Consider the following 27,156-nt stretch of genomic DNA (forward strand, 5'->3'; position numbering starts at 1 on the left):
TTGAAAACGTCATTTCGAAATGACATTCGACGTTCTCCATCGATTTTTATTTTCCATTCTTTGTGAAAGCCCCATTTCTTGTGATTCCAAAAAAAACAGAGAGAGGCCATGTTTTCTTTATACAAGATTTATCGAAAGACTGGTTATCGCGGCAAACGCGAGACCTGGGTTCGAGTCCCCGTGGGGGCAGAGATGAATTTTCTTCCTTGTAATATAATCATCTACGCAATTAACCACTCGTTCGATGAATCTTGTATTTACAAATGGAGAGGGCATTTCTATAACCATTTTTTGTTTATATGACGCTTAAAACCAAAGTTTCGTCCAATTTAGTGTTGCGTTTATACATCAAGTAAGGGAAAGTTCCCATTTTAACTTTTTTTTTTTTCTGTCACCATCAACCGCATTCTCATGTTTAGGCCGACGTTCAGGATCAACATTATCCTGCGTTTTCTCGAGAGCGTATCGTCAGAGTACATGTATGAATTTGCGCAGATTGAAATAGTGACTGTCACGCCGCCTAACGGGATAAAAAAAAGAAATCTTAGAGCCAATCTTATGAAGTTTTCACCTCTTACGGAATCAGACTAAATGCACAGGGAAAGAAAACAATCAGACCAGTCTTTAATTAATGCAGTAAAAAAAAATGCATGTAATTACATTGCACACAAAAGCGTATAGATACAGTGTGTCACATAGTATTAGCTGTAAACGAACATTCATATTTACATAGATCAAGGGTGCTCAAGGGCTCAACCTTTTGCAGAGTGCGGGCCACTTCATTGGTGACGTCCGCCATCGTCCGCCCTTAAAAAAGCGTCACGGGGGGGGGGCACTTCAGTGATCAGAAAAGGGGCGCAGTAAACTCGAGTGATCTGAAACACTGCTGACTGCTGTGGGTCACTTTAAATGATCAGGATCACTTGTTAATGATCAGGAAATGTACCGCAAGCCTCTGAATTGCTCTGAAACTGTGCCGCGAGTCACTCAAGTGAGCTGTAAATATGCCAAGAGGTAGGTCACTTGAAAAGGGATTACACTATAAAAGTTTGATAAAAGTTCTCTCATAAAACTTGAAAAATGCAACCAATAAGCATGTCGGTTAATTCAACCAATAAACTTATTGGTTTTTTCTTTTAAAGTTTTGTAAAAGATCTTTGATTAAACTTTTATAGTATAATCCCGGCCTAAAGCTATCTGGAACTGTACAGCGAATCACTTGAGTTACCTAAAAATACGCCGTGGCCCTCTTAAGTGCTCTGGGAATGTGACGCGGATCATTCAACTGATCTGGAAGTGAGTCGTGGGCCACTTAAGTAACGAGGAAGTGCACTGTGGGTCAGTTGAGTGATCCGAAAACGTGTCACGGACTACTTAAGTTCTCTGGAACTGTGCTGCGAATCATTCAAGTCATGTTGGTCATCAAAGCGATCTGCAAATGTGCAGCAAGTCACTCAAGTGATCTGTGAATATACTGCGGGCCACCCAAGTGATCTGGGAATGCACTTCGGGCCACCCAAGTGATGAGGAACTGCACAGCGTGTCAGTTGATTGTTCTGGTAATTTCTTCTTCATTTTCACAAAAACAGTTCTGAGGTCACGGGGTACACCAGATCACTCTGAAGGCCACATTTGGCCATAGGTTGAGTATGTGTGACATAGACAAAATGGCAATTATTAATAGCTTCGACCCTCGATCACACAAAATGTGACATACATTCGTATATAAATACGGGATATTATAGCACAGGGTAGCGCTTATTGTATCTACAAACTATTATTACTTAACCGTACATGCACCTAGTACGCATTCCTCTGAGGAATTTCTATGTCGGAATGTGTGTCGTCTCCCTAACATATTCATGTTGTCAGATTTATGCTTGTTTCATGCTTTTACTTTACCGCACACTGATTCCTGTCATATCGCTGTACAGCCATTTACTACCGATCAATTTGGGCCGGAAAGGAAGACGCCATCTATCGGTGGTCACCTCGGCAGGGAAAGGAATTGCTATCTATGTTCTTACCACAGGATCGGGGTGGACCTGACGATAAGCTTTATGGTGGTAGACGAGAATCTTGCCACTGCACCACTAATGCAAAAAATAGGGGGCTCTACCGGGATTCGTGTTCTTGCTGGTGCCGCCATCTGTGACTTCCATATTTTAAAGTGAAGATGGTAAGTACTTGAATTTTTATGTTATGTGTGTACAGTATCGTGTCGTATGTCTGCCTGCTCTCTGCGGAGAGACCTTTTCAAGTGGGAGACCAGTTCGAATTTGTAAGTCGAAGTTGGAAAATCTCAGAAAACCAATTTGTATCTACCAGTTTCAAACTGACTTATATGAACAGGTTTCCGAGCATCGTCCGTAAATTGAAATCACGCCAATTCGGCCTAAGGGCCATCACTTCATCACTCTATTCGGATTCTACATTATGAATGGCGTGCACGAACTCGACGCTGCAAAAGGTCATGTCCTTTTTTTCCATCGGTGGTCCCTCTTTTCACTACGTTTCATTTCTGTTGTCGCCATAATCAGGCCCGTCTCAATGCATACAACGCTCCGGGAGATCCTCGTGGTAATGCGATCAAGTACCGCGATGTTTAAAAGCAAGAGTGAAATTAGCAAGTAGATACTTCCATCCTTCTGTATTTGTATGTGTGGGGGGGGGGGCTAAAAAACACTTTGCCCGGAGGCCCCCATAGCGATGACAAGACTGCCCTGCCCAGATTCAAGAGAAAACAGTCTATTTTTGATAACTACACGAATTTCTTGCCTTAGCTTTCTTACCATCAGGTTCTTTTCCCCGATGCCCCTTTCCTTTTAAATATCCAGATTGAGGCCCCATTTTGATATCCAGCCCTGCCAAGACCTTGAAAACACAATTTTAGAATCAAGATGGGCGAGAGCTGGAAAGAGTCTGGTTTTAAGTCTGGGGTTCTTGACAACAAGATCGGTTTCCCAACCCATAGGACTGTTTGTTTTTCCAAATTGGGTTTAACCAGTGACGAAATAAGTGCACTTATAACAAGACTGCATGAAAATTTTTTGCGGTTCCTCTAGGAAGCCCTTGCGCATTAAGTTTGGGTCGTGACCCATAGCTCGAGAATTCATGGCCGTAAGTGAATTCATATCGACTCCTCGAATAAAGTCTTGGTCGTTACCAATAGTCCAAGAATCCCCGACCGTAAATGTATTTTATACGACCCATCTCGGAAGCATCTTCGAATAAAAGTGTGAATCGTGACCCATAGCTCAAGGACCCCTGGCTTTTAATTGAATTTGTACAATCCATCTCGTCACAGACCAGGGTTCGAATTCCACCATCGCCACAGTGTGGTGGTCGGCTGGAGTTGGTTTCCTGTGATTTCCAACTTCGAGGCGCCAATGCGAGCCGATATCCCCGTTAAAAAGTCTCACCACAGAGATCAACAGGACTACACAGCGATACAATTATTCAATCATTACACTTAATTCATAGTTAGAGAAATTGATGGCAGATGACAGCACTATACATAGCAAACATTACACAGAAACAAAATTTTACGTTAGATTCACAACACATACATAGTCCAGGCAATTTGTGGATAAACCTCGGCAAAATTGCATCAGACGCTTTGTTCTGTTTTAGAAGAAGCTGTTTCGTAATTAGAAATCATTACTGAACAACATCTCCAAAAGCAGACAAAATCTGATTCCTAAAAACCGATTTTAAAATCCTGTTTTAGGGAACAATTAGTTTCTTTCACTTCGCAATAGGGAAAAATAGGTTTTTGTCCCCCCTTGGCAATAGGCACTGAGCTATAAGTAAGCTGACTTTCCTTATAGTTCAATGGCAATAGGGAAAAAATCGCAAAGGGTTATGGGAAAAGAGCAAAAACCCGCGAAAATTCACCAATAGGGTATACAAGATATACGGAAGACTGGATGTTGTGAAGATATTTACTATTTTAGATGTTAATTTTTTAAAGAAGGAAAAAACTCATCTCTGCCTCTACCGGGAGTCGAACCCGGGTCCCTCGATTGCCGGACGAGTGCTCTGACCACTAAGCTACAGAGGAGATAGAGATTTTCCTTCGCTAGAGCGTATATATGCCGAACGGAACCGTGCAATGGACGGCGAACCGATCAGCTAATAGCTCATGGACGACGAGCCACCAGATGGCTATATGTATGACATGAATGTCGGTTCGCCATCCATTGCACGGTTCCGTTCGGCATATATACGCTCTAGCGAAGGAAAATCTCTATCTCCTCTGTAGCTTAGTGGTCAGAGCACTCGTCCGGCAATCGAGGGACCCGGGTTCGACTCCCGGTAGAGGCAGAGATGAGTTTTTTCCTTCTTTAAAAAATTAACATATAAAATAGTAAATATCTTCACAACATCCAGTCTTCCGTATATCTTGTATTAACAAGTGGAGAGCGACATTCATGTCATAAATAGGGTATAAATCTTTATTTTTATTTTTTCCCTACGAAAGGAAAAAGTTGCTTTAATATCCCTAATCTTGCCACGTAAAGAGGATTTCAAAATCCGGTTTTTTAGGAATGTTCCTGTGATCCGATTTTGTGTGATTTTGGATATGTTGTTCAGTAATGATTTCTGATTGCGAAACAATTTACAAAGTTTCTGTTGCAATTTTGCCGAGGTTCATCTACAAATTGCCTGGACTATTTTGGAAGCTCCTGTGTGAATCAAGTTTGACCATGGCTCAGAATCCCTGGCTGTCAGTGGATTTATACTAATGCGTTGCTTCTTGCGGGTCTCGTGGTTTCCCCAGTGGATTTGTACGTTCCCATCTCAGAAGCTTCAGTGAATCAAGCTGTTGTCGTGACTATGGGTTAAGAATTTATGCCGAATGTATCCATGGTTGTCTAGAATTAACCAGTAATCCCCCAAATATTTCGGTTCGTTCTTCGAAAAGTCGAAGAATGGCTGTATATTTCTCATGCACATGATCATTCTCTCAGGAATTGATAGATACAATAAGCGCCACCCTGATTATTATTGGTTATGTAAATTACGCACAGACGTAGCGTATTACATGGATTTAGGCCTGGAACCAATCGGTTCAACAAAAATGTGGGATTTCTGTAGACAGATTGGGAAAGACGTGTTTCTTTTGGATGGATATCTGGAAGTTCGGGCTGTGTTGATGCCATTGGCGGGACGCGCACTAATCGGTCAGCGCTCTAGAAGACAAAACTTAGTGTGAGAGAAAGAAAGAGAGAGATAGAAAAGTCAAAGTGACCACATCGGGTCCTCCTCATCAATCATAGCAACAGGAGTTCGCGGTGGCCGATGAGTATCAGCAAAGCGCAGGGCACGATGGCGGACGTCATGGACGTTGGTGGTGCTCCACTGAGAACTTCGGCAGCTGTGGGTGAAGCCGTCTTGCGATCTCTCTTGCCTTCGTTCACGACGGATGGTGAAATCTCCTTCCACGTTGCCACTGTAAAAAAATATCACACGCATATCGTGATTACATATATTAGGTAATTTTCATTTATAAAACTCACAGAAAATCAGAGCGCTGAGTGCAAAGCCGTCTTAAGAGTACTATGGGGTAGCCTCCTTACATAGCTTTGTATGGAAGTGCTTGCCGCCAATCATAAGTCCAAGATCCAAAATCACAGGTCCAAGTCATTGTCACGAGGCCCTATGCATTGGAAGCCCCCTGGTGAGGAAATGTGTTTAGGTAGCCCTGGTTCAGTGAAACGTTCAAGATACAGTCAAATTCGGTAACGACATCAAAGATTTTGAGAAATTTTTTCGTTATAACCAATGTGCCGTTATACGAAGATTGATGTTTCCAAGTATGAAAGATGTAATCAGATACAATCGAAATAGTGGCCATGAAGTTGTTGTTTATTAGGGTGGCCATATTATATCGGGAATAAAGCGGGAAATTGAGATCATAAATACGGTGGATTGCCAATTCTCATTAAAAATGTCGCCAATTATCGGCCAAGTCGCTCATTATTACTTATAAATAACTCTTGGCAAAAAAGCTCTCTCTGAGAGAGAGAGCTTTATAGTTTATTCCCCGTTAGATGGTAACACATTTTTGGAATGTGTGGGAAAAATTTACTTAAAAGGGAAACTTTGCTAGACACAAGGTAAAACCATCACTGATTTCACGAGAAAACAATATTTAAAGATAATCAGAGTCAGCCGTGGGGGTTGTGTGACTGGTACGGTCGCATCAGGCCTCGGGATTTAGGGTCCCGCACTCACGGCAATAGAAGTGAAAAAAAATACATATCAATTTAAATTTTTAAATTAAATAAGGTGTCTGAGCTAAAAGGAGCCCCGAAATTGTCGAGACACCCCCGTCACTAGTATAATTTTAGCACCGGACCCCCACGTCTGGTAAGGGGAATATATGAACGGGGAAATACAGTAAAAATTCATATTCATTATTATAAACAAAATTATAATTTGTGATGATATTTTAAATATTTGAAAGAACAGAAATGAATCAATAAGAAAATACGGGAGAAAACGGGACACACTTTTTTTATTATGAGACAGTCAAAATCACACGAATGTCCCCCCGTATTTTAAACTTATTTCCCATGCGTCAACGGCCACCACCGGAGAGTACAAGCACTGCAGATGCAGCCGTGGACGTCGTCGAATAATTCGAGTCCAGTTCGTCCATCCTTCAGAGGCCATCATCTCGTCGATTGTTCAAGAATTAATCGCAATGACGAGACTCACCGTTCATAAGACACTGATGGATTGATAGACATCTAGAAGACAGAGATAATTGTCGATAATGATTGGATATCGCCAAAAGTTCTGAAGACCGAATCGCCATCAAGTCGAGCGCATCTGACACAGATCAAAGGATACCGATCTCTCGTCAGATTGATCGGATCGTTCTGTCAAACACAACCATCGATCGTAAACAGGGTGAGAAAAAAGAAAAAAAAAAAAGAGTAATGGCCGAAGAGGGGGAATATATATTATATGTGATCAACTGGCCGAGAATCATCCAGGGATGGCCTTATTTACACTGTTGAGTGCAATAAAATCGACGTAAAATAGTCTGTCGTTTGGCCATCACTGTTTTTATTAGTTATGTATAAGTAGGATGAGTTTATAACCCGTATTTCCAGGACTTTTTCCCGTATTTTGGGAACCTCGACTTTACCCATATGAATATCCCGTTTTTTTTTTCAACGAAGCCTACTTGAATTTTTAGTCTTTACTTAAATGAAAGAGTGAGGATTCTCAATTATTGAAGAACTTGTGAATTATTCTTTGATTACAGCTATGAATATTCAGTCCAAATATCTGTGACGTCTCTTCCCGTAAAATGTATTTCAACCTACTGCGGTTTTCAGGCGTTGGCGATTTTTCAGCAATTTATAATTGGCAACGCTGCTAACAACATTTTTGGTGACAATTAGCGATTTTCTATATTTGGATCACACTTTCCCGTATTTTTTTTTTTTTTTCGAGGTAAATGGTCCGGCTAATCATAGCCCTAGGATTTGCGAGCCCCGGAAGATTGCCTTGTTCGCCTCTATGCTGCTAATGGTAAAGAAAAACCTTGGGTGGCATGTCAAAAAAGGGCACCTTTATTATCCAACTTTATTGGAATTGTTTCAAAAATGTGAATTTACGGAATTATCTGTGGGAAAATGGAACTGGCAACGATTTTTGTTAACCGCGCTTAGCTTACTTCAACATCCTATCAATCAGGACCCCGAATGAATAAATGAACTGGGAACCCCGGGGCCTCAATTTCATACTTTTTGAGAGGAAAAAGTCGGCAGTGTTTTTAATAATGCACAGGGTGTCTGTCGCCTGTAAATTGGTAAATAGTTTGAAAATTCACAAAAATTTAAGGAATTGGTGTATTTGAGGAATAAGTTATTCTGAAGCAAGAGGATTGCGTTTTGGTACAGGAAAAAAATTGGCTTCACATTTTTACCTATACAGGGCATTGCACGAAAGCAAATCATTGGTGATTGTACCGGAACCTTTCTCCAACCTCTTCGGTGCCTGAAACGTTCGTGAAGCTTCAGCCGGGGCTAAAGTAAAAACAACTTCACCAATTGTACTCCATCGATTTCAACATCACAATGAAAGAATCACGTAAGCACCAGTAACAAAAAAAAAAAAAAAAAAAAATCCAATAAGCTATAGCACCCTCTGTCGCCAAAAATTTGAACTAATTTTTTTTCTGTACCCAAAAAAACCCCCTTTTGTAAGAAGAACTTTTTTTGCAAACCGCATTCAAATATTCAAATTCCATTCGTTTTTATGAATTTTTAAACTATTTATGGTTTTGAGGGATACCTTGTACAAAAAACGTATTAGAAAACTACACAAACATCTACAGACACTCGCCGTGTAGCGTCAGACACGCCAACCATTCTTTTACATAAAAATGTCTGTTTGCGCCTGCACGCTCGTTAACTCGTTTTATGTTAAAGAATGTTTTCCGTGTCTGACAGACACGGTGAGTGTCTGTAGACGTGAATCCACCCATATTTTCACGGGGGGGGGGGATCCTTTCCCCCTTTGAAACAGTAAAAAACAGTTCAAATTTTTGTCAATAGATGGTGCTGCACAAAAGCAAATCAATGGAAATATGCAAATCAGAGTAGGCATTTCCTCCTTTAGGAGGACACGTGTCCTCTTTTTTTAATGTAATTTCAAGCGTCCTGGTACGTTTCGGATAATTGAGTGCTTTTGTCCTCCCTTTCGGGTTCCTAGAATTTTTTTTTCTCAGGAAATTTCATTTTTTCCTTCATAAACATGAGTGTTTTTGTATGTTTTTCCAATTGATAATAGCTGTTGAAATTCCCAGAATTCTTTTCTTTTTCTTTGCGGTTCTGTTTTAATCGGGAAAAATTAGTGTTGTGACCGGTTTTATTAGTCAGAATAGTGGCGCCATCTGGAAATTGGTGAAAGACCAAAGGGGTAGTTGGTGGTTCAATGACGTGCCCTTTAATTAATTTTTAAGCGAGTGAGAGCGAATCCGTGTTCAGAATGTGAATTGGATCTAGAACCAAAACAGAAAAAGTAATGAGTGACCAAAACTTTCATTATTATTGTTATTATTTTTTAGGGGGGGGTGAGTGAATTCACTGTTGAATCGCAATCGTAAAGTGTGTCTCGTAATTCTGATTTACATCTCAAGTGGAACAGTTAAAAATTCTAATGCTTCTTAACACTCAATTGGAGTACATTATTTGCGTTGCGTAATTTTAATTTAGTTATTTAATTTTGTAATATGTCGTGACACGGCCCGCGACAAGTCGGTAGGGAGGTTGATGGCTCTCATGCTCGAGACGACTATTTTATCATTTGCGTAATCGGTTATATTGCCCTCATATTTTCCCCAGGCGAGTTTCAAGAAGTGAAACCCACGACTATTCTTCAAAATTTGAATCTTGTGTTTAATTAACAGTGTAGGAATTAATTAATCAGTCAGTCACGCTCGTCTACGACAAGGGTCTGGATACGTCGATAACAAACTGCACGTCGTTCGTCATGGGTTACCAAAGCCCAAATGGCGTTGTGAGTCACATCCTTTAATCATTAAAACGATCAAAATCCGCTCGTTAAGGTAGTTAATGGTCGTTATATAGCGAAGCAAGCATCCGATCCCATCGCAGGAATGGAAAAAAAAAGAGGAGGTGGTCGCGATTGGACCCACGAGGTTCCGGTCCATAGTCTGTGTTGCCAAGATGATGACTTCTATAGATTAAACATCATGTATAATTCATGAGAGAAGAATTATCACGCGCATGCGCGAGAGAATAATCTCGACCCCCACAATGTCTCTGTCATTGTAATGCACGTGCGAAATCGGTTCTGGAAATCACGTATAATATGGGGGGGGGGAGGACAAAACGGGCTTCCGTGGTTCACTGGACAAGAACTTTGGTCGTTGGTCAAGCCAATACATAAAAGGTTTCCTCTCGTTTCAGAAGTTTCGCGATGAATATCTGTGAATGGAAGAAGAAAACGTCCATTGTATGACTATTCCACAGCCATTGATATTTGATTAGGCATCATGTACTGTATGAACTGAATTTATGCAATGAGGAAACAATGCGATTCCTCGTACATTGACTTTACTAACGAGGCTTACGAGAAGCAGGGTAGTGTGACCCCCCCCCCCCCCCACTCCCGGATAAATGATGTTAAGGGACCCATTCGGGTGCGGATTTATGATTTTTTAGAGCCTGCGGGGGCTACACGGATTTTGCTGCCCTTCTCCCATTCTAGTTTAATTTGCTTGACCACTCATTCTCCGAATTCCCCTTCCTGTTCTATAACTGGCTTCGCTCACACAGTAACTAGGTCACTCTTTCGGTCGCTCACTGACCTTGTCCTCTAGCTCTTCGGGTTACTCTTTTCGTCGAAAACACGCTAGCTCTTGGTCACTCACACGCATGTACACTGTTTTGGTCACTCACACGCATGTACACTGTTTTGGTCACTCACATTATTACACACTGTTTTGGTCACTCACATTATTACACACTGTTTTGGTCACTCACATTATTACACACTGTTTTGGTCACTCACATTATTACACACTGTTTTGGTCACTCACATGACTACACACTGTTTTGGTCACTCACATGATTACACTCTGTGTTTTGGTCATTCCAAATCCTTACAACGTTCTAGGTAACTATTTTGGTTAGTTTTATTTTTTAATCCATTTTCACACAATATCAGGTCATTCCTCTTTTGGTCATTTACATGGTTGTACACGTTCTTGGTCGCTCTCGGTAACGCCCATGCTCACACACTTTTGGTCCCTCACTCTCTCTAGGTCACTCGCTCTTTACGCCACTCTTTCAATCATCCACATGGTTGCACAAGCTCTAGGTCACTCTTTTTGGTCATTCACATGATTGCTTACTATTTTGGTCACTCAAATGCTTGCGCATGTTCTAGGTCACACTTTTGATCTCTCTCATGCTCACACACTGTCTAGGTCAGTGTTTCTGCTGGGCCGCGGCTTTGTACCGGGCCGTGAGTGGTTTATTGTTTCATTTTTACCCATTTATTTCCCATTAGTCGTGTGTATGGTCGGGCCTTCCAATCACGAAAAATATATTAACCGGGCCGCGGGATTTCAAAGGTTGAGAACCACTGGTCTAGGTCACTCTTTTGGTCTTCCACGTGCTTTAAAACTCTCTAGCACTTGTTCGGTCACTCACTGACCTAGTCCAACACCCTCCATAGTAGATGATCACAACAGTGAACATCAACTATAGCTGGTGTCGCGTAGTCAGTTCCTCGCTCTCTAGCCATAAGTACAAGCTTTTCCATTCCATTAATTTTTTTGACCACTAGTTTGTCAAATTCACCACCCCTCCGAACTTGTCGCCCTGGGCTGCAGCCCGCTAAAATAATAAGCACCCATTTCTCAATGTGGACAAAAAAAATAGCATCCATGCATCATTGTCGCCAAATAATATATCTATTCATGAATGTTGATGTATTCATTCAACAAATGTCACTTATTAGCCCAAAATTTCAAGCAACTTTTGCTGATCCCACGTGAAATTGAAAGACCGGACACCCCTTCACATCTCTCAGAGAGATGTCTAAGTGTTCCCGAAGGGTGGATGTATGCTGAATGTGAACGAAAATCCAGCAGGAACCTTGATGAGACGAAAGGGGTGCCAAAATACAAGAAGTCTGAAACTCCATGACGCATTTAACCACTTCACGTACAAGCTTTCGTGCAAAAATTTTGGATTATCTCTGACTGACGAATCGGTGATAAATCTGGTAACCTCGTCCTAACCTAAGCACACGTTCGAAAAACTAATTGGAAAAAGGGAAAAAAGTGCAATAGATAAGAGAATCTTTTTAAAAGCCGGGTTTTCCTAGGAGCAGGTTCCCTGTGCCTCGCGCAACGTGATTCGCCCAGCGCGACACTCCGTCCACTCACCAATAAGAAAAGCAGCACGACTGTTTTCCTACAGAGCACAATACACCTCACAACTGCTTCCGGAGGAGTCAAATGCGTCTTGCGCCGCGCGTTTTGCCGATGTTCTTTTCACTCTTGTGTGTTTTCTTTCCCTTCCCTTCAAACCGGAGCATGCAGACGACAGAGTAGCTGATGCCATGGCCATATACTATAATATAGCCGTCCTGATCTGATGCGCCACGCTAGGAAAACACAAACGCGTAGCGTGATTATGTAACACGTTTCTGCCGGCGCAAAATGGTTTAATTCGGTTCACGCGGCGCAAAAAACCTATTCCTAGGAAAATCCGGCTTTAGATACTTTTTTCACCCTCACCCTATATGTTCTCTTTCACACTTACATTCGAAGTAGAAAGATGCATTATATGTGGGGGGGGGGGGGAATCATTAACTGGAGTATAGAAAGAAAGGAGCAACTTCTGTAGTGATAGGGATACCATAAAGCTTCGCGATGGTGAAGAGATAAGGAAAAAAAACAGAGAGAACTTGTTTGAATTGATTCCACTGGCGTTTGGGCGTAAAATTACGTCCGTGATCGTAAAGGAGTTGAAAATTTAATATAAAGTCAACAGAGAGAGAGAGAGTTTGCGGTCTGCAACGAGCCGATCTCCTCTTTAAAAAGTCTCACCGCAGAGAGCAACAGGCCTACAACGGTGTAATTATTCATTCATTACACTTCACTCGTGAGTTGGAAAAATTTATGGCAGATGGCAGGACTACGCATAACAAGCATTAGACAGTAACAAATTTTACGTTAAGTTCTTAAGTTCACAACGCGTACACGCATATTCCAGCATGTACCAATCCGTTAGAAATTCCGCAGAGGAATGTGGATGAGGTGCATGTTCGATTTAGTGGTAGTTATCTCGAATTGCGCATTACAATGCAGTATATGTGTGTGAAAGTATAGTTTGAAACTCTTACATGTACAATAGATTGTAACCCTAAGTGTCAGACTTTTTCTACTACTACTACTACTACTACAACTTCACCAAACACCGACTCTGGCCATATCGCTACATTGCAATTTACTGCCATTATTGAGTTGGGTTGGAAATGCTAGTGTTGTTTGCACGTTTACATGCAACGCCACCTGTGTGAGAGAAATTTTGAAGTCACACTCACCTCCAGGTTTACCCGGGAAATCCCTGTACCTGGGTCGCCTGGGCGTCGTGAAGCGCCACCAGTAATCGTATTCCGTCGGTGGCATCAACGTCGACGTTGTCCTCCTCGGGAACAGGTCTTCGAGAGGACTCATCCTTGCGTGTCCCGTCCTGTTCTGGACCGACGTACTTTGCAGGGGTTCTGTACCACCATACATCGTGCCATTGTCGTTAGCACTACCATTTGGCGGATTTGTTGGATCATCGATGATGACGGACAGCAATCGATCATCATCATCCTCTGAAACCAGACATAAAAAAATTTCAATATCAATTGTGTGAATCTAGGCTAATCGAAAATCGGCCCCAATTACTAATATTTAGAAACAAGGGTCTCAATTTCGGACCTAGTTTGGCATTTCTTAATCGCCAATTCAAAAAAGGGCATTTTCCTTCTAAACAAGAGAAAGGCCGTTCCTTTTAGAAAGGCCCTTGATGCTTCTTAGGCTTCTGTTGGACAATAGGCCCGTTTCTTTTTCCCACACGCAATGAATAGCTATTCGAAACTAGTTAATGTAAGCGTGACCCTCGCTGGTCATTCTCCCACGCGTGAATGGATAAACGGCGCGTTTCGGTAGCGTAATTCCGTTGCGCAACTTATATCACTGCCATTTTCAAGGTGATGGTGCCTCTCACAAGAGGTGTACCACCTTAATGAAAAATCAGTCGTTACCCTTTTGCGGTCGTATGTCGAGGTGGGCTCGATACAGGACCGCATCAGGAAACAACGGTACTTCATTGTTGCAACGGCTCCTTACGATAATAAATTTGTCAGTATCGCCTCATAACCCTTAAGGCTTTCGGCGTCGATTTTTGGTTGTGGGTGAAACATGGACTCACCTGGTGAATCATAACAGGAATCAATGCAGTAGATCAGTGTTTCTCAAAGAGTGTGTCGTGGATCCCAGGGGCGTCGGAACGAGCTGGAAATATTATGTGTGCCTGTTTACTATTTGAAGTGGTTCTTTTATTAATGCACATTATCTACTAAACTAGTCTCGGGAAGCAACAGATCAACCATGAAATCGTGAGGACCCGGGTTCGAACCCCACCTTCGCCAGAGTGGTGGTCTGCTGAAGTTTGTTTTCTATGGTTCCCAACTTCGAGGCGTGAATGCGAGCGGATCTCTCAGTTAAAATGTCTCGCCGCAGAGAACAACAGCCCTATACAATGATATAAATATTCAATCATTTCACTTCACTCTCTTCACTTTTGAAAATAGCAACACTGAAAAATCAGACTGTTAGGTACGCACACACACTCAGGGGCGGATCCAGAGCTCGCTGTTGGGAGACCCCACCCCCTCGCGCATCCAGCATTGTAGATAGTGTGACCATACGTCCCGCATTGTCCCTTATTTTTCTCTCTGTCCCGCCTTTTTTTGAAAAAAAAGTCCCAGTTTTTTCCGTTTTTTAGTCGAATTTTTCTTGAATTTGTTTTTTTTAATCGAAAACATTGATACAAGTAATTTTCAATGGATTTATTAAATGCAATATTATCATATTCGAATTTCGCTTGGGGGATAGGCACCAAATCAAGAAAGATCACCAAATAGATAAGGGAGCCGCGAGTGATGAAAGTTTGAGGAACGCTGCAGTAGATGGAGAGTGGTGAAACGGCGCCAAAAAAAGGCAAAAGCTATTTCGTCTAATAAAAAAAGTGATGGTCAGATATTTTTGGGGATTCTCACAAATCACATTGACAACGTCCAGAAGTGCCTTAAATTTGGCTAAGGGATTTCGAGAACATTATGCGATATTTCAGCTGGTGTAAAAAAAATTGTCTATCAAATGAAGAGACCGTCACAGTTGCAAATAGAGAAGATGTAAATTTTTGACGGGGTAAAGAAATTTTTTAACATGATTGAAGAAATTGTGTGAAGCTTGAAGAAGAGACTATGTTGCAAAATATTAAACGGGATTTTTCCAAAAAGAACAGAAATTTCAAAAGCATTCTTCTCATGCCGCGATAATGGAGCTCTCCATTCATTTTGCGGCAAAAATTTTGAAATTTTCTTTGGCGAAATGTTTCGACACCTCTAAATCGGGAGTTCTTGACCTTTTTCAGTCGTGACCCAAAATCAACAGCAAGATCAGCTTCGCGACCCATGGGACTGTTTGCTTTCCGATATTAGTGCATTCATAACAGGACTGTAAATGGATTTGTGCAACTCGTCTCCAAAGCTCCTGCGAATCAAGTCTGATTACCCATAGCTCAAGAACCCCTGACTGTAAGTGGATTTTTACGATCAAAAAAAAAATTAAACCCAAAAAAAATTTTGCGGGCCGCTCAAGTGAACTGGGAATATGCCGGGGCCGCTTGAATAATCTGGAAATGTGCCTCGAGTCACTTAAGTGATCTAAAAATGTGCCTCATGTCATTTAGGTAATCTTAAAATGTGCCGCGGGCAGCTTAAGTAGTCTGGAAATGTGCTGCGTGTCACTTAAATGATCCGCGTTTATATGTCGTCGTTTATATGTGCCGCGGGTCATTTAAGTGGTCTACAAATGTGCCACAGGTCACTCAAATGTAATTGTTAAATCTGTAAATGTGCCGCTCAGTTCATTTTTACAGAATTATATTTGAGGTCGTGGGCCTCATCAAATGACTTCGAGGGCCACATTTGACCCATGGACTATGGGTTTAGCATACGTTTAGCTTGAAAGGGGAACCCGTTACGATAGTGATTTGAATTTCATGCGGAAGTATCGATTTTGGGTAAGTATTTATTCTTTGGAAAGTTAGAAGGCAGATCTGACCTGTGCCTCGGGGCAGGCCGCCTACTCCAATCTCTTCAAGAGCTTCTTCATCTTGGAAATCTCGTCACGTTCGGTGCAAAAAAGAAAACAAAAACCCAACCCCGAAAGAATTTCGAGGAGAAGAACGAACCACATCACGTTGGTTATTACACAGTTAATCACATTCTTTCTTATAACCTGTTCCGTGACGTAACTTTTTGCAACCCCCCTTTTTTTTATGTATACGGTAACCATGTACATAAAATAACCTTCGACTTGAAAAAAAGAAACCAGCTCTTTTTTGCATTAAACACGATTCGCAGTATTGCGGTAAAGCCCTTTGGTTTTAGCTGCCAGAATGTTTTGATGACAATATAGCGTTGTTTTTATTTTAGATGGGCTCGCTCTGAGCCATGCTTTTACATGCTCTGGTGAATGTTTGAAATGTCGTGCTCCTCCCGCAGGTACAGAAGAACGACAACATGTCGTTTTGATTGCCGTTACATGTTCCACCACTACGACGGCTGGAAAATATTTTTGTGCCTGACATTTTTCGAGACACTGGAATGTACTTCGAGGGCCCGCTACAGGCGCAATACACAAAGGGGGCGATCGTTCCCTCCCTCCCCTCCAAAGAGCTGAATAATATGGAAATTTTAGGTCCCTTATTGTTTCAAATATTCATAAATGACTTTTGCGACATTGATATTTTTGGTAAAATTACCTGCTTCGCTGATGATACGGTGATCATGTATGCAAGTAATGATCCACTAGAGGTATTGAACCAAAAAATAAATGAAGATCTTTTAAAAATTCGGAATTGGTTTCTTGTTAATAATCTGGAAATTAATATTGAAAAGAGCAAAAACATGAAATTTTCCCTACGAGATAATTCTCATGACCCTATTCAATTGATATACCATACTAACCAATGTAATCTCGCTTCATGTTCATGTAACTGTCTTAAAGCTGTCAAGAGTATTAAATATCTCGGTCTCTATTTCGATAATAATTTAAAATGGAAATCGCACGTAAACTTTCTACATAATAAATTGAGGTACACGATTTTCAAGTTTTTTCATCTCAAAAGTCATGTTAATAAAGTGTTAATCAGAAATTTGTATTTTCCGTGGTTTCAATCACACATATATTACGGTTTTTGTATATATGGTGGAGATTACAATAGTAATATTCGTCCTATAATTAATCTACAAAAAAAAGTAATTCGACTAATATATAATGACTATAACACCCAGTCTAATATTCTTTTTCGTAATGCTGGCGTCTTAGCTGTTCGTCAGCTGTACTTGCTAAAAGTTGCAATTACTCTGTACAAAAAACAATACCATTTGCCCATGCGCACTACAGTAAATCCACGTAGACCAAATTGCATTTTTTCTATTCCACATGCACACAAAGATATTTTGCAAAAACACTTCATTTTCATAGCGCCAAGGTTTTTCAATTCAATACCATATGAAATGCAAACAATTACTAATCTTCCTCATTTCAAAAGAAAGCTTAAAGAATATCTTCACTCAATAAATGATATTGAAATTTATTTTCACATAGTTCCATAACTGCAAATCTTATTAATCCCTAATGTCTAATTGAAGTAGCACTCCGAAAGCCAGCCACAATATGTACATGTATATGAACACACACACATTTCTTCCCCCCCCCCCCTTTTCTTTTTTACTTCAACATAATGAACACATTATAAATATTTACTAATTAATTTCAGAATACTTGTACTACTAATTAACTTGATTTTGTATTTATGATTATTTGTGTGTTTGAATTTATGTACATATATATTTTTTTTTTTCCCATGAAAAGTTTGTATCAGTTTTTAATTTTTTTTTCATGATCATAACCCCAGTATTAGCAGCCATTTGCCTATTGGGTAGTGTTATTTTTGCGAATGTAACTGTTATATAATAAAATAAATTGAAATTGAAATAAACTTTGTCCTGGAAAACACACGGTACAATCTAATGAACTTACGCAATAAGTCACTCCATACAGACCCATTACTCTGAATACAAGAATGTCCCCCCTCCCCCATACAACCAGAACTGTTTGAACCCTTTAGAGCCGCATTCACCGACATGGTTTAAACTGTAGTCACAATTTTCGGATAAGCTATCAACATAGATTGGTTAAAAACCTGAATTTAACCAATCCGTGTTGATCTGTTATCAAAAAATTGTGACTATAGTTTAAACCATGTCTGTATATACCGCCCTTAAGTGGCACAGCAGAAATCACTAGACCTCCTTCAAAATACCATATTTTTGATGAAGTAGGTTTTCTTCCGATTTTTCAGCAGATGCAAACCAAAGGTATGGGGGGGGGGGAGGAACTTCCATTAAGAAATCAACTTTAAAAAATATCTGAGCCTATCAAAGCTAATAAGAGGGGTTTAATAAGGAAGCGAGATATCTCGACAACGTCGTTTAAAGGGCTAATGAGTTCAGGAATCTGGGGCAAGGGTGTGGGTTTTGGGCAGGGGCTGTCTCACGAGTCGCTGGAATCGGTACCAGCTGACGCCATACCCCCCTGCAGAACCGAGGGCACCCGCTTTGCTAACTAGTGCGAAAAATCGATCGACTGCCCATTTTACTAAATTATTCCCGAAATTATCTTTTTGATTTATTGTCGTTAGAATCCGTTTATTTATTGGCCTGCTTCGTTTAAAGATTTAAAGTAATAAATTTTGCATTTGCTCGTGAGGTAACTAAGAATATTTTCCTCGGATCCATTGCATTGTTAGTTAACTTCCATTGTGTCGATTGAATGTCAGCTCGAAACAGATAATTCCAATTGTCTTTTGAACTTTTCTATAATTTTAATTATCTTATTGTTTTTATTTCAAAATTAGGTGGAGCTTTTAGAAGTGATGACTTTACTGCAACATAAAAACGTGGGAAGCCACTGGCGCTGGGGCCGGGCGTGCTGTGGCGTACTCTAGCACTCACGGTAATTTATAGTATGGATTTGAGCACCCACTGAATTGATTCAGACATCCAAATTTCTTATGTAAAGATCAAGACGAGCACCCCACAAGTTCCAAACACTTCCAACGCCCTGTGGGAAGCAAATATAAACAAAGTTCATAATATACAATGTTTGACATTATTATTATTATTACTGTGAATGTTAATATCAAAAGACATTATAACTCGACGACTATTGATTGGATTTAATCGATTTCTTATCTCATAGATTAAAAAAAGATTAACGTACACTGTCGCTAATCCGGCACAAATCAAACAAAGGTGTGCCGGTTTATCGGAATCACGGATATTATCATTATTCGGGTATTGTTATGACTTTTGCCAAGTACAGAACAGACAAATACTATAACATGGGGAAAAATTCGTTTATAGTCATCAGCATTTTGTGGTTTATGTTATCTTTTTGCTCAGTCAAAAGGTTTTTTGCGCGTATTATCGTTATGAACCTGCAAGACTATGTAGAAGATCAGACGGTGTACCTTTTTTTTGTCGGAATCGTTCCTATACTCGGTTCGCAATGCTTTATTTGGGCGGTAGTAGCCGCTGTATAATCCATGTACTCATGAAGTTACTTTTGAAATGGCTCACCTATAGTAGACGCAAATGAAATGTAAACACGGGGGGGGGGGGGGGCAAGTAATTGTGTTTTATGTGGACAGAGAGCACTCTTCTTCTGCAGAGGCTGGGAGGAGGACAGAAGGAAGCTAATCACGATCACAGGTGATATCCCACTGCATGCGATATTACAGAATAAAACAGCTAGAGAGTGGATTAGAATAATAATGAACGCTTCGGCGAGAATCTATTTGCAGCCATCAAGATGAAGCGTCACAGAATATGGAAGGTGGTCTGGTCTGTGTATGCGTGGAGTCTGAACGGATAGATCACAATGAATTCTGATTATGTTCTGGATGCCGTCTGCTTGATATACCGTATATACTCGTGTATAAGCCGACCCAAAAAAAAACCGTGCATTTCAGAGAAAAAAAAAATCCTTATATTTTCATACAAAATGAATAGCTTACAGTAATTTGCAATAGAAAATGATTCAAACTTTTTAATCCGTTTCTTCGAAGTCTCCAAGCTCATGGTAATCCATCAGATCATCATAGGGTGTACGGCATCTTCGTTTTTATCTTCATCTGGGCTGTCATCGTCATTGTCACTTTCAAAGAGGATATCATCTTTAATTGCGTCCATCGCATTGCTGATGCAACACTTTTTGAAGGATCGGCGGAAACAGAATTCCACGCCTCATACGTCAGGTTTCTTCAAGGCACCACTTTTGAAGTCTCTTTATCATCGGAACTCATCCATTCGATCTACAAATTCCTCAAATAGTCTTTGAGAGGCATGTTGATGCTCACATCTGAAGGCTGTACAATCGACGTTAGCCACCACCAACCACAATGACGTTTTCGATTTCTTTGCCTCGGCTCTTACATTATCGGTTCTGTGGGGTTTGAACATATCCCATACCAATAATGCCGGTTTCTCGAACACTGCTACAAAAATGACTACTGATTGCGGGGGTCGATATCTTCTAATCAAAAACTGACCCGAGTATAAGCCAACCCCCCACTAGATGAACGGATTTTTCCACAAAAAAACTCGGCTTATACACGAGTATATACGGTCATTGCTCTGAATATCGTTGTTCTGTTTCTTGAAGGTGGAAATAAAGCGAACCAAGATCTCTCCGACTAATGTTCAAAATGAGAGCTAAATTTTACTTCATTTTTATGGTTTCGGTGATTTTAACATTGAATTCATATATTACACTTATTCTAAAGAGTTGTCAAATTTCTCTTATAAGTTTTTTTGTTTGCGTGTTAATTTTTACAGCTCTTTATGTTTTCGTTGTTTTTTGTCTTATTTTTTTAAATTTGATAGTTTCATTGATTTTTTTGTATAACTTGTGTAGTGGTCGTACTATATTAACCACTAGGTACCCTTAATTTTTTCTATATCTATTGAATATGCAATACAGTACGAATTACTCAAAATTTGTCAGCGGGGAGAGTTAATTCCCGTCTAGTCCGGGGAGCAGGGATTGCACTCAAATAAGCCTAACCAATTAAGGTATGACGCGTACAAAAATCTCTGCACAGATACATCGATATATGGCAAACCTGATGTTCCCATCTGTTCTGTTGTGTTACTCTTTTCTGTGTTATTCGTTTGATGTCAATTGTGTTGTGCTTTCATGTGTTTTTTGTTTATTTGTTTATTCATTCATTTTCGCATTTATTTATTTGATGTGCTCTCTTAGATTTGAAAATTTTCTCTCTTCCCAAAAAAATTCATCTTCGCAGCAGCCAGTTGTTAAAACCTTCGTTATGGTAGCGGAGAGTGACGTCATCCTTTCATTTATCTATTTGTCTATCTGCACTTTCTTTTTTTTTGTTTAACTGCCTTAATTTTTGTTGTTTTTATGGGCCATTGTTCATTGTGAGCCAGAGCCCATTTTTACATAAAGAAGCTCGATGTCTTGTGGACCTCCCAGTCGGGAAGTGGGAAGAAAGTAGGGGTGTCTGCACTTGCTGTTCGTCCGGTTCTGGGTGGGGTTGCTGCCGCAGCGCTGGATTGACAGCTATGCCGTGTGGCCGCTGTAGCCAGGACAGATAAGTTATCTTTAATCATCTGCTGATTGGTCCGTTTTTCTCTCTCCCTTTGCTCTCTCTCTCTTTTAAAAAAAGAAGAGCTACTGTGGAGGGATGATGATGATCATCATCACACTCTCGGAACCCTTCCAATTAATTTCTGTGTCCTCCTCCTCTTTTACTATGTGCGGACATCACGTCCTCCAACCCTATGCGATTTTTGCTTCCTAGTCGTAATTCTTGTATCGCGTACATCTTCGTTCCAGTGTGTGCGCTGCCTTAGGCCGGGATTACACTATAAAAGTGATGTAAAAGTGATTTTATAAAACTTGAAAAATATAACCAACAAGCTGATCGGTTGCATTTGCTCGAATATAACCGATCAGTTCATTGGCTGAATTTTTCAAATTTTATGAAAGCACTTTTACAGTATAACGCCGGCCTTAGAGAGAGACGGCTGACCCTTCCCTTATCAATATCTACCCGATGGGCAGGGTATCTCAGAGGTACGGATCATGAATGAAATGATCGTCATCAAAGGTGCAAAAAGCTGCTTAAATGGCACCGAGTGCGAAAATTCATCGCCAATAATTCACCGACGTAAAATTAACCGTTACGTAATTCACAGGAAAGAAAATTTACCGCTTCATCTTCAAGAAAAAATTCATTCAAAGAAAATTCATCTCCACAAAATTCACCGACATGACAATTCACCGCAAGGAAAATTCACTGACAAACAATTAATCGACAGAGTGGCATAATGAGTGAGTGGATGAGCAGGTGAGTGAATCAATAAGCAAGTAAGTCAGTAAGTTAGCAAACGAATGACTGATCAAGTGAGCAGGTAAGCAAGTGAGTGAGGTAGTTGATGAGTGAATAGGTGACCAAATGAGTGAGTGGATGAATGAGCAAGTAAGTGAGCAAATGAGCGAGGGAATAATACAATGGATAAATCAGTAAATGAGCAAGTGAGTCACACTCAATCACTTACCCACTCACTCGTCCACTAGCTTATTCGCCAGCTCATTCGCTAACACATTCAATCCCTTGTTCAATCACTCGGTCACTGGTGACGAACTGTTGCTGGTGATTTTTCCTAGCTGTGGCGGTGAATTGGTATCGGTGAATTTTACTGCTATGAATTTTTATCGGTGAGTTTTCTGGTGATGAATTGTTATGGGTGAATTTTTCGGCGGTGAGTTTTCCTAGCGGTGAATTTTCATAGCTGTGGCGGTAAATTGGTATAGGTGAATTTTGTGGCTATGTGTGTGTGAATTTTTATCGGTGAGTTTTCCTAGCCGTGAGTTGTCAGTAAATTTTCCTAGGGTGGCGGTGGATTGTTATCGGTGAATTTTTCGCTAGTGGTGAATTGCGTGGTGGTGTGTTGTTGTCGGTGAATCTTACTTAAATCAAATGGCACTAGTAGCTGAATAAAGCTTTTTGTGGGTGGAGAGAGATTTCAACACCATAAACACACGATGCCTACATCAAAATGATGTTAACGTTTTTGATTTCGCGGTTGACAAGCCAAGCAAGTCGTATTCTTCCATTATAATGGCGTATCCAGGGCAAGGAAAGCAAAATCAAATTCTCTTTCTTACCTTCAATACATAAAGACATCATCGCATAGGCTACTATGAAAAAGCCTGACTCGTTCGGGACCCATTTAATGGTAAAAACTAATGATTCGTGAAATCGTACCACATCAAATATGGGGGTTCCCCACCGATGTAAGAGCACTAAAATTAGACTCGAACCAATCTATTCGTTTATATTGGCTAATATTGGCACTAGACTTGCTCTCTGATTTGAAAAAGTTCCTACCGAAAACATGTTGAGAACCAACATGTTGTTCCATTTCGAAGTTGTGACTCGCCTTTGAGCCATAAAAGTTCTGTGTAACCATAGCATGTGGGAAATACAATAATTTTTAACACGCCTGCTGTGTCCAGCCATGCAGTCATCGTGCTAGACTCTGATCCTGTGGATCCTGGTTCGAACCTCGTTGATGGTGCAGTGGCAGTCGGCTGAAGTTGGGTTTTCTGCATGCAAAATACATATGTTACTGACTGCCAAAGCCCGAAATTGACCAATTCACGAACTGGCCAGCAAAGTTGACCCAGCCTTTGTCCGAATTTCGGGTTCTCACTGGGCTTTGACCAGGCTTTGATCGGTCCCTATATATTTATCTATCCCAAAGATATCGATATTCCGATTTCTTTGTTCAGTAGGGTAGAAACATAGATATAATAACCATAATTATAAATGGCCATAATTATCACAAGAGAATGTGCCAACGGGGGATAAACCCCAAATCATAGGGATCAATATATGGGGGCCATCGAAAGCTCGAAATTCGGATATTGGCCGGTGCAACTGAGCAGGTCAGTTCACGAGCTGGCCAATTTCGGGCATTGCGGTAACACTAACTAACCAAAAATCTTTTATGCGAATCCTGAAGATCGGTCTTCTTATGCCCTATATAGATGTGGATGGCAGGAAGGAGTGACGACATCTTTTTATAAAAAATATATTTTATTTAAAATGTATACGGCATGACTTCAAGTTAAATTAATATCAAAACTTTCCTCCCTCGACAACAAGCGCGGCCATTCCTCAGCGCGTTCGGAAACCAACTAACTATGTCTCCTTGACGACCTTCATCCTGTGGTCGGCTTTGACCGATTCCCCACACCTATTTTCCTAGGCAGGGGCGTAGCCAGAAATTTCGTTCGGGGGTGACCAAAGTGACAGAACAATGGATTTGGTCATCTTTTTCCCTTTTTTCGGTCATTTTCTCACATTTCGGGGGAGGGGGACCAGACCCCCAAGTCCCCCCCTCGCTACGCCCTTGTTCCTAGGGTGTTGCCACTTCTCCCCCAACCCCCGAGTGTCAAAGAGTGCTCTGTGCATGTGATATAATCGACAGGCCGGAATAATGAATATTACGGCCATAGAACCCCCATGTTCTATCCAGAGAACCCGAGGCTCCACATAACGTATGTATGCTTGCCCTTCCCCCCACCAACATTCTGGAAGCTGAGATCTTTGATGGGCCCCTTCATAGTGAATTTATATTGTAAAAAGAGCAAAAATAATGAGCTGGAGCCATGCTAGTCCCAGCATTATGGGGGCCATGAACATCGGTATCATTCAAAGGGATCGATAGCAAGAGTGAAGAAATAGGTGAGAAACTCTAACCCAAAAGTTCGTGATCTGAGCAGGGACTTTTCCTCGCTGTGTACCTGTCTGAAGGCCTATGTTATGTTCAGGTAAACTTTTGGCAATTCAGGTATACTTTTGATAATTCTATGGCTACTAACACGTGCTGTTATCCTGTTTGTCACTGACACCAAGATTTGCCTAACAGTGGCTCCAAACGAACTTATTATCGCTCGTTCAAGAATCCATGCAAAATAATCCCAGTACTGGCAGAGTATTTGAAAGATTAGTTCAGGGCCGCAACTAGATGCTTGGTCAGCCAGGCAAATGTCACATTTTGGCGCCTCCTTGTAATGTTAACGGAGAGGTTAAAGGGTGAAATCGATGACCAGACCCGCCTGCTTTACCCCAGTTGCGGCCCTGGATCAGTTATTATAGTGGTGCCACCTTCTGCTGACTGAAAGATGCAAGCTTTCGACAAATACCCCCTACTTACACGTACTCTAATAATGGGTGGTCAGGTAAAGTCATATTAAAAAGCACAGGAAGAAAAAAGCAACAACAAACTCACCGACGGGTTTGGCATCGTTGGATCCAAGGATCACGAAGGTGCTATAAACTAACGTCAGTATCCTCATATTGTCTCTTGATAATGGGGATTCCCGACACATGTATACACACTCTTCATCAATCACAACATAGCACGCACATAGAGGAGGGACATCCTCGAGGACCTTCAACCAATTGAGGTGGTGTTTGCAAACATTCAGCACCACCTAATATCGATGTCACGATCCAAAAAAGTGTCGGATCAAAAAGCACAATTCTTTTGCTTTGGATACAGCTGATTCTACTTTTGGATACAAAAATAGCAAAAAAAAAGGAAGCAAAACTAATAAACAACAACGTCTCGCTCCACTTAAGAGACCAGCGAATGTTGTTGCTGTCGCTGTTGTATCCAAGTCCAGAATAAGAAGTAAGAAAAGAAGAAGCCGAGAAGAAACTTTCTCTTCTTACCCGCCACGAAAGGTGGGAAGAGCCAAGAGTACTTGTAATATGCGTATGTACGTTATAAACGTGCAACATCATTATTATCTGTTGGATATGGACAGGAGCATCATCATCATCACAACTTGCCGGACGAGTTCTTTCTCAACTTATATAGAATGCGTACATTGATATTATTACGGCTTATTATAAAAAGATCTTTTTTAACCCTTTCCTTGTTAACTTTCTGCGTGGCGCCATCTGTCGTGGCACTAAGAAGAATTCAGTTTTTCGGTGCTATTTTGCTATTGTTGAAAATTGTTGAGTTGGTCTGGAAGTCTCCATATATGTCCTCTAACGTTGCGAAGTAGATTATTATCTAATATTTATTGGGATAAATTTTTAAATAACGTGATCCCCTTTCGTATTCCCAAGATAGGCTGGCCCAGATGAGGTGTCCGAGAAACCGGGACAAGGACTTCATGGCTTCTTAATCTACGGGTCGCGACACATACTTGGGTCGCAAGGACTTCCCAGATGGGTCGTTCAAATCCACTAAGAGCCATGGTTTCTTCAGCTGTGGGTGTAACTTTCGTTCACGACCCAAACTTGATCTACGGGGGCTTCCGAGTTGCATCCTATAAATCGACTCACAGCCAGGGTTTCTTGAACTATGGGTCACGGCTCGTGACAAATGTTACCAAAAAAAAAAAACAACTAAAATTTTGAGGAGTGAAATTGAATGCTAGATTGCGTATTGGCGAACACTAGTCACGACCCAAACTTGGTTCGCAGGGGCTTCTTAGATGAGTCGTACGAATACATTCACAGTCCTGTTAGAAATACGTTTACAGCGTCACTTGTTTCATTAATTTCGATGGAAAAAAAGAAGTCTCAGGGGTCGCGAAGCTGTTCATTTTTGTTGATTTTGGGTCGCTGTTAAAAAAAATCGAAAAACCCTGAGTTTTTTTTAGGGATTTCAACCGAAACATTCATAAAAAAAAAAATTCTGTATGGTTTTTTGGACTTTCCCACGTCCATAGAAACGATTAATGTCGTTTCTATGTTAACAAAGAAAAAAATTAAATTTCACATTCCTTAAAAATAGATTATTTAAAAGTTTCAAATTTATGACATGGACGATGAAATGAATGAAATTTTTGTTTTCTGAATTGAGATTTGGAATCTCACACTTTCAGGAGAGAAAAAAATCAAGCGCTTTCATATGAACGAAAAATATATTTTTCTAATTATTGAAACCGATTTTTCCCCGATGAGGATCATTAGCTGTTAAAAGGCTCAGATTTCTATGGATATATAATTGTTTCGTTTTAAATTCCACTATAATATGTGTCGCGTACGTTACTTTACTTGCCTTTGACAAATTTTTCAGCTTTAAACAGTGGTGTCGGAGCCGGGGGTGCTGTGATTGCTCGAGCACCACGCCATTCTTCGTGGGTGCTTCGTAGCACGGGGCGAAGCACCCGCAGAATTGATTTGA

The 27,156-nt window shown here is 40.7% G+C and overlaps 1 protein-coding gene across 1 annotated transcript; it reads right to left on the minus strand.

Annotated features, from left to right (window-relative positions):
* Nucleotides 1-604: 604 nt before the first annotated feature.
* Nucleotides 605-25,771, minus strand: LOC149070101 (uncharacterized). Its single transcript, XM_089249724.1, has 3 exons — nt 25,240-25,771; nt 13,108-13,386; nt 605-5,455 (listed from the first exon to the last, which is right to left on the minus strand). Exons 1-3 carry the CDS (start codon nt 25,337-25,339, stop codon nt 5,277-5,279), a joined length of 558 nt encoding a protein of 185 aa, XP_089105850.1. The 5' UTR covers nt 25,340-25,771; the 3' UTR covers nt 605-5,276.
* Nucleotides 25,772-27,156: the final 1,385 nt, after the last annotated feature.

Source organism: Pholcus phalangioides, unplaced genomic scaffold (genome assembly GCF_987345545.1).
Source record: "Pholcus phalangioides strain wild (caught in Gottingen) unplaced genomic scaffold, Ppha-v1.0 ptg000022l_1, whole genome shotgun sequence".
NCBI lineage: Eukaryota > Metazoa > Arthropoda > Arachnida > Araneae > Pholcidae > Pholcus > Pholcus phalangioides.

What these genes read in the sequence shown, in the direction of transcription:
- LOC149070101 (XM_089249724.1), bottom strand. Translation starts at nt 25,339, where the DNA reads ATGTGTCGGGAATCCCCATTATCAAGAGACAATATGAGGATACTGACG. An exon ending in CAACGATGCCAAACCCGTCG is followed by an intron (nt 13,387 to 25,239) that starts GTGAGTTTGTTG and finishes GTCTGGTTTCAG; the next exon opens with AGGATGATGATGATCGATTG. An exon ending in TTTCCCGGGTAAACCTGGAG is followed by an intron (nt 5,456 to 13,107) that starts GTGAGTGTGACT and finishes ATTTTTTTACAG; the next exon opens with TGGCAACGTGGAAGGAGATT.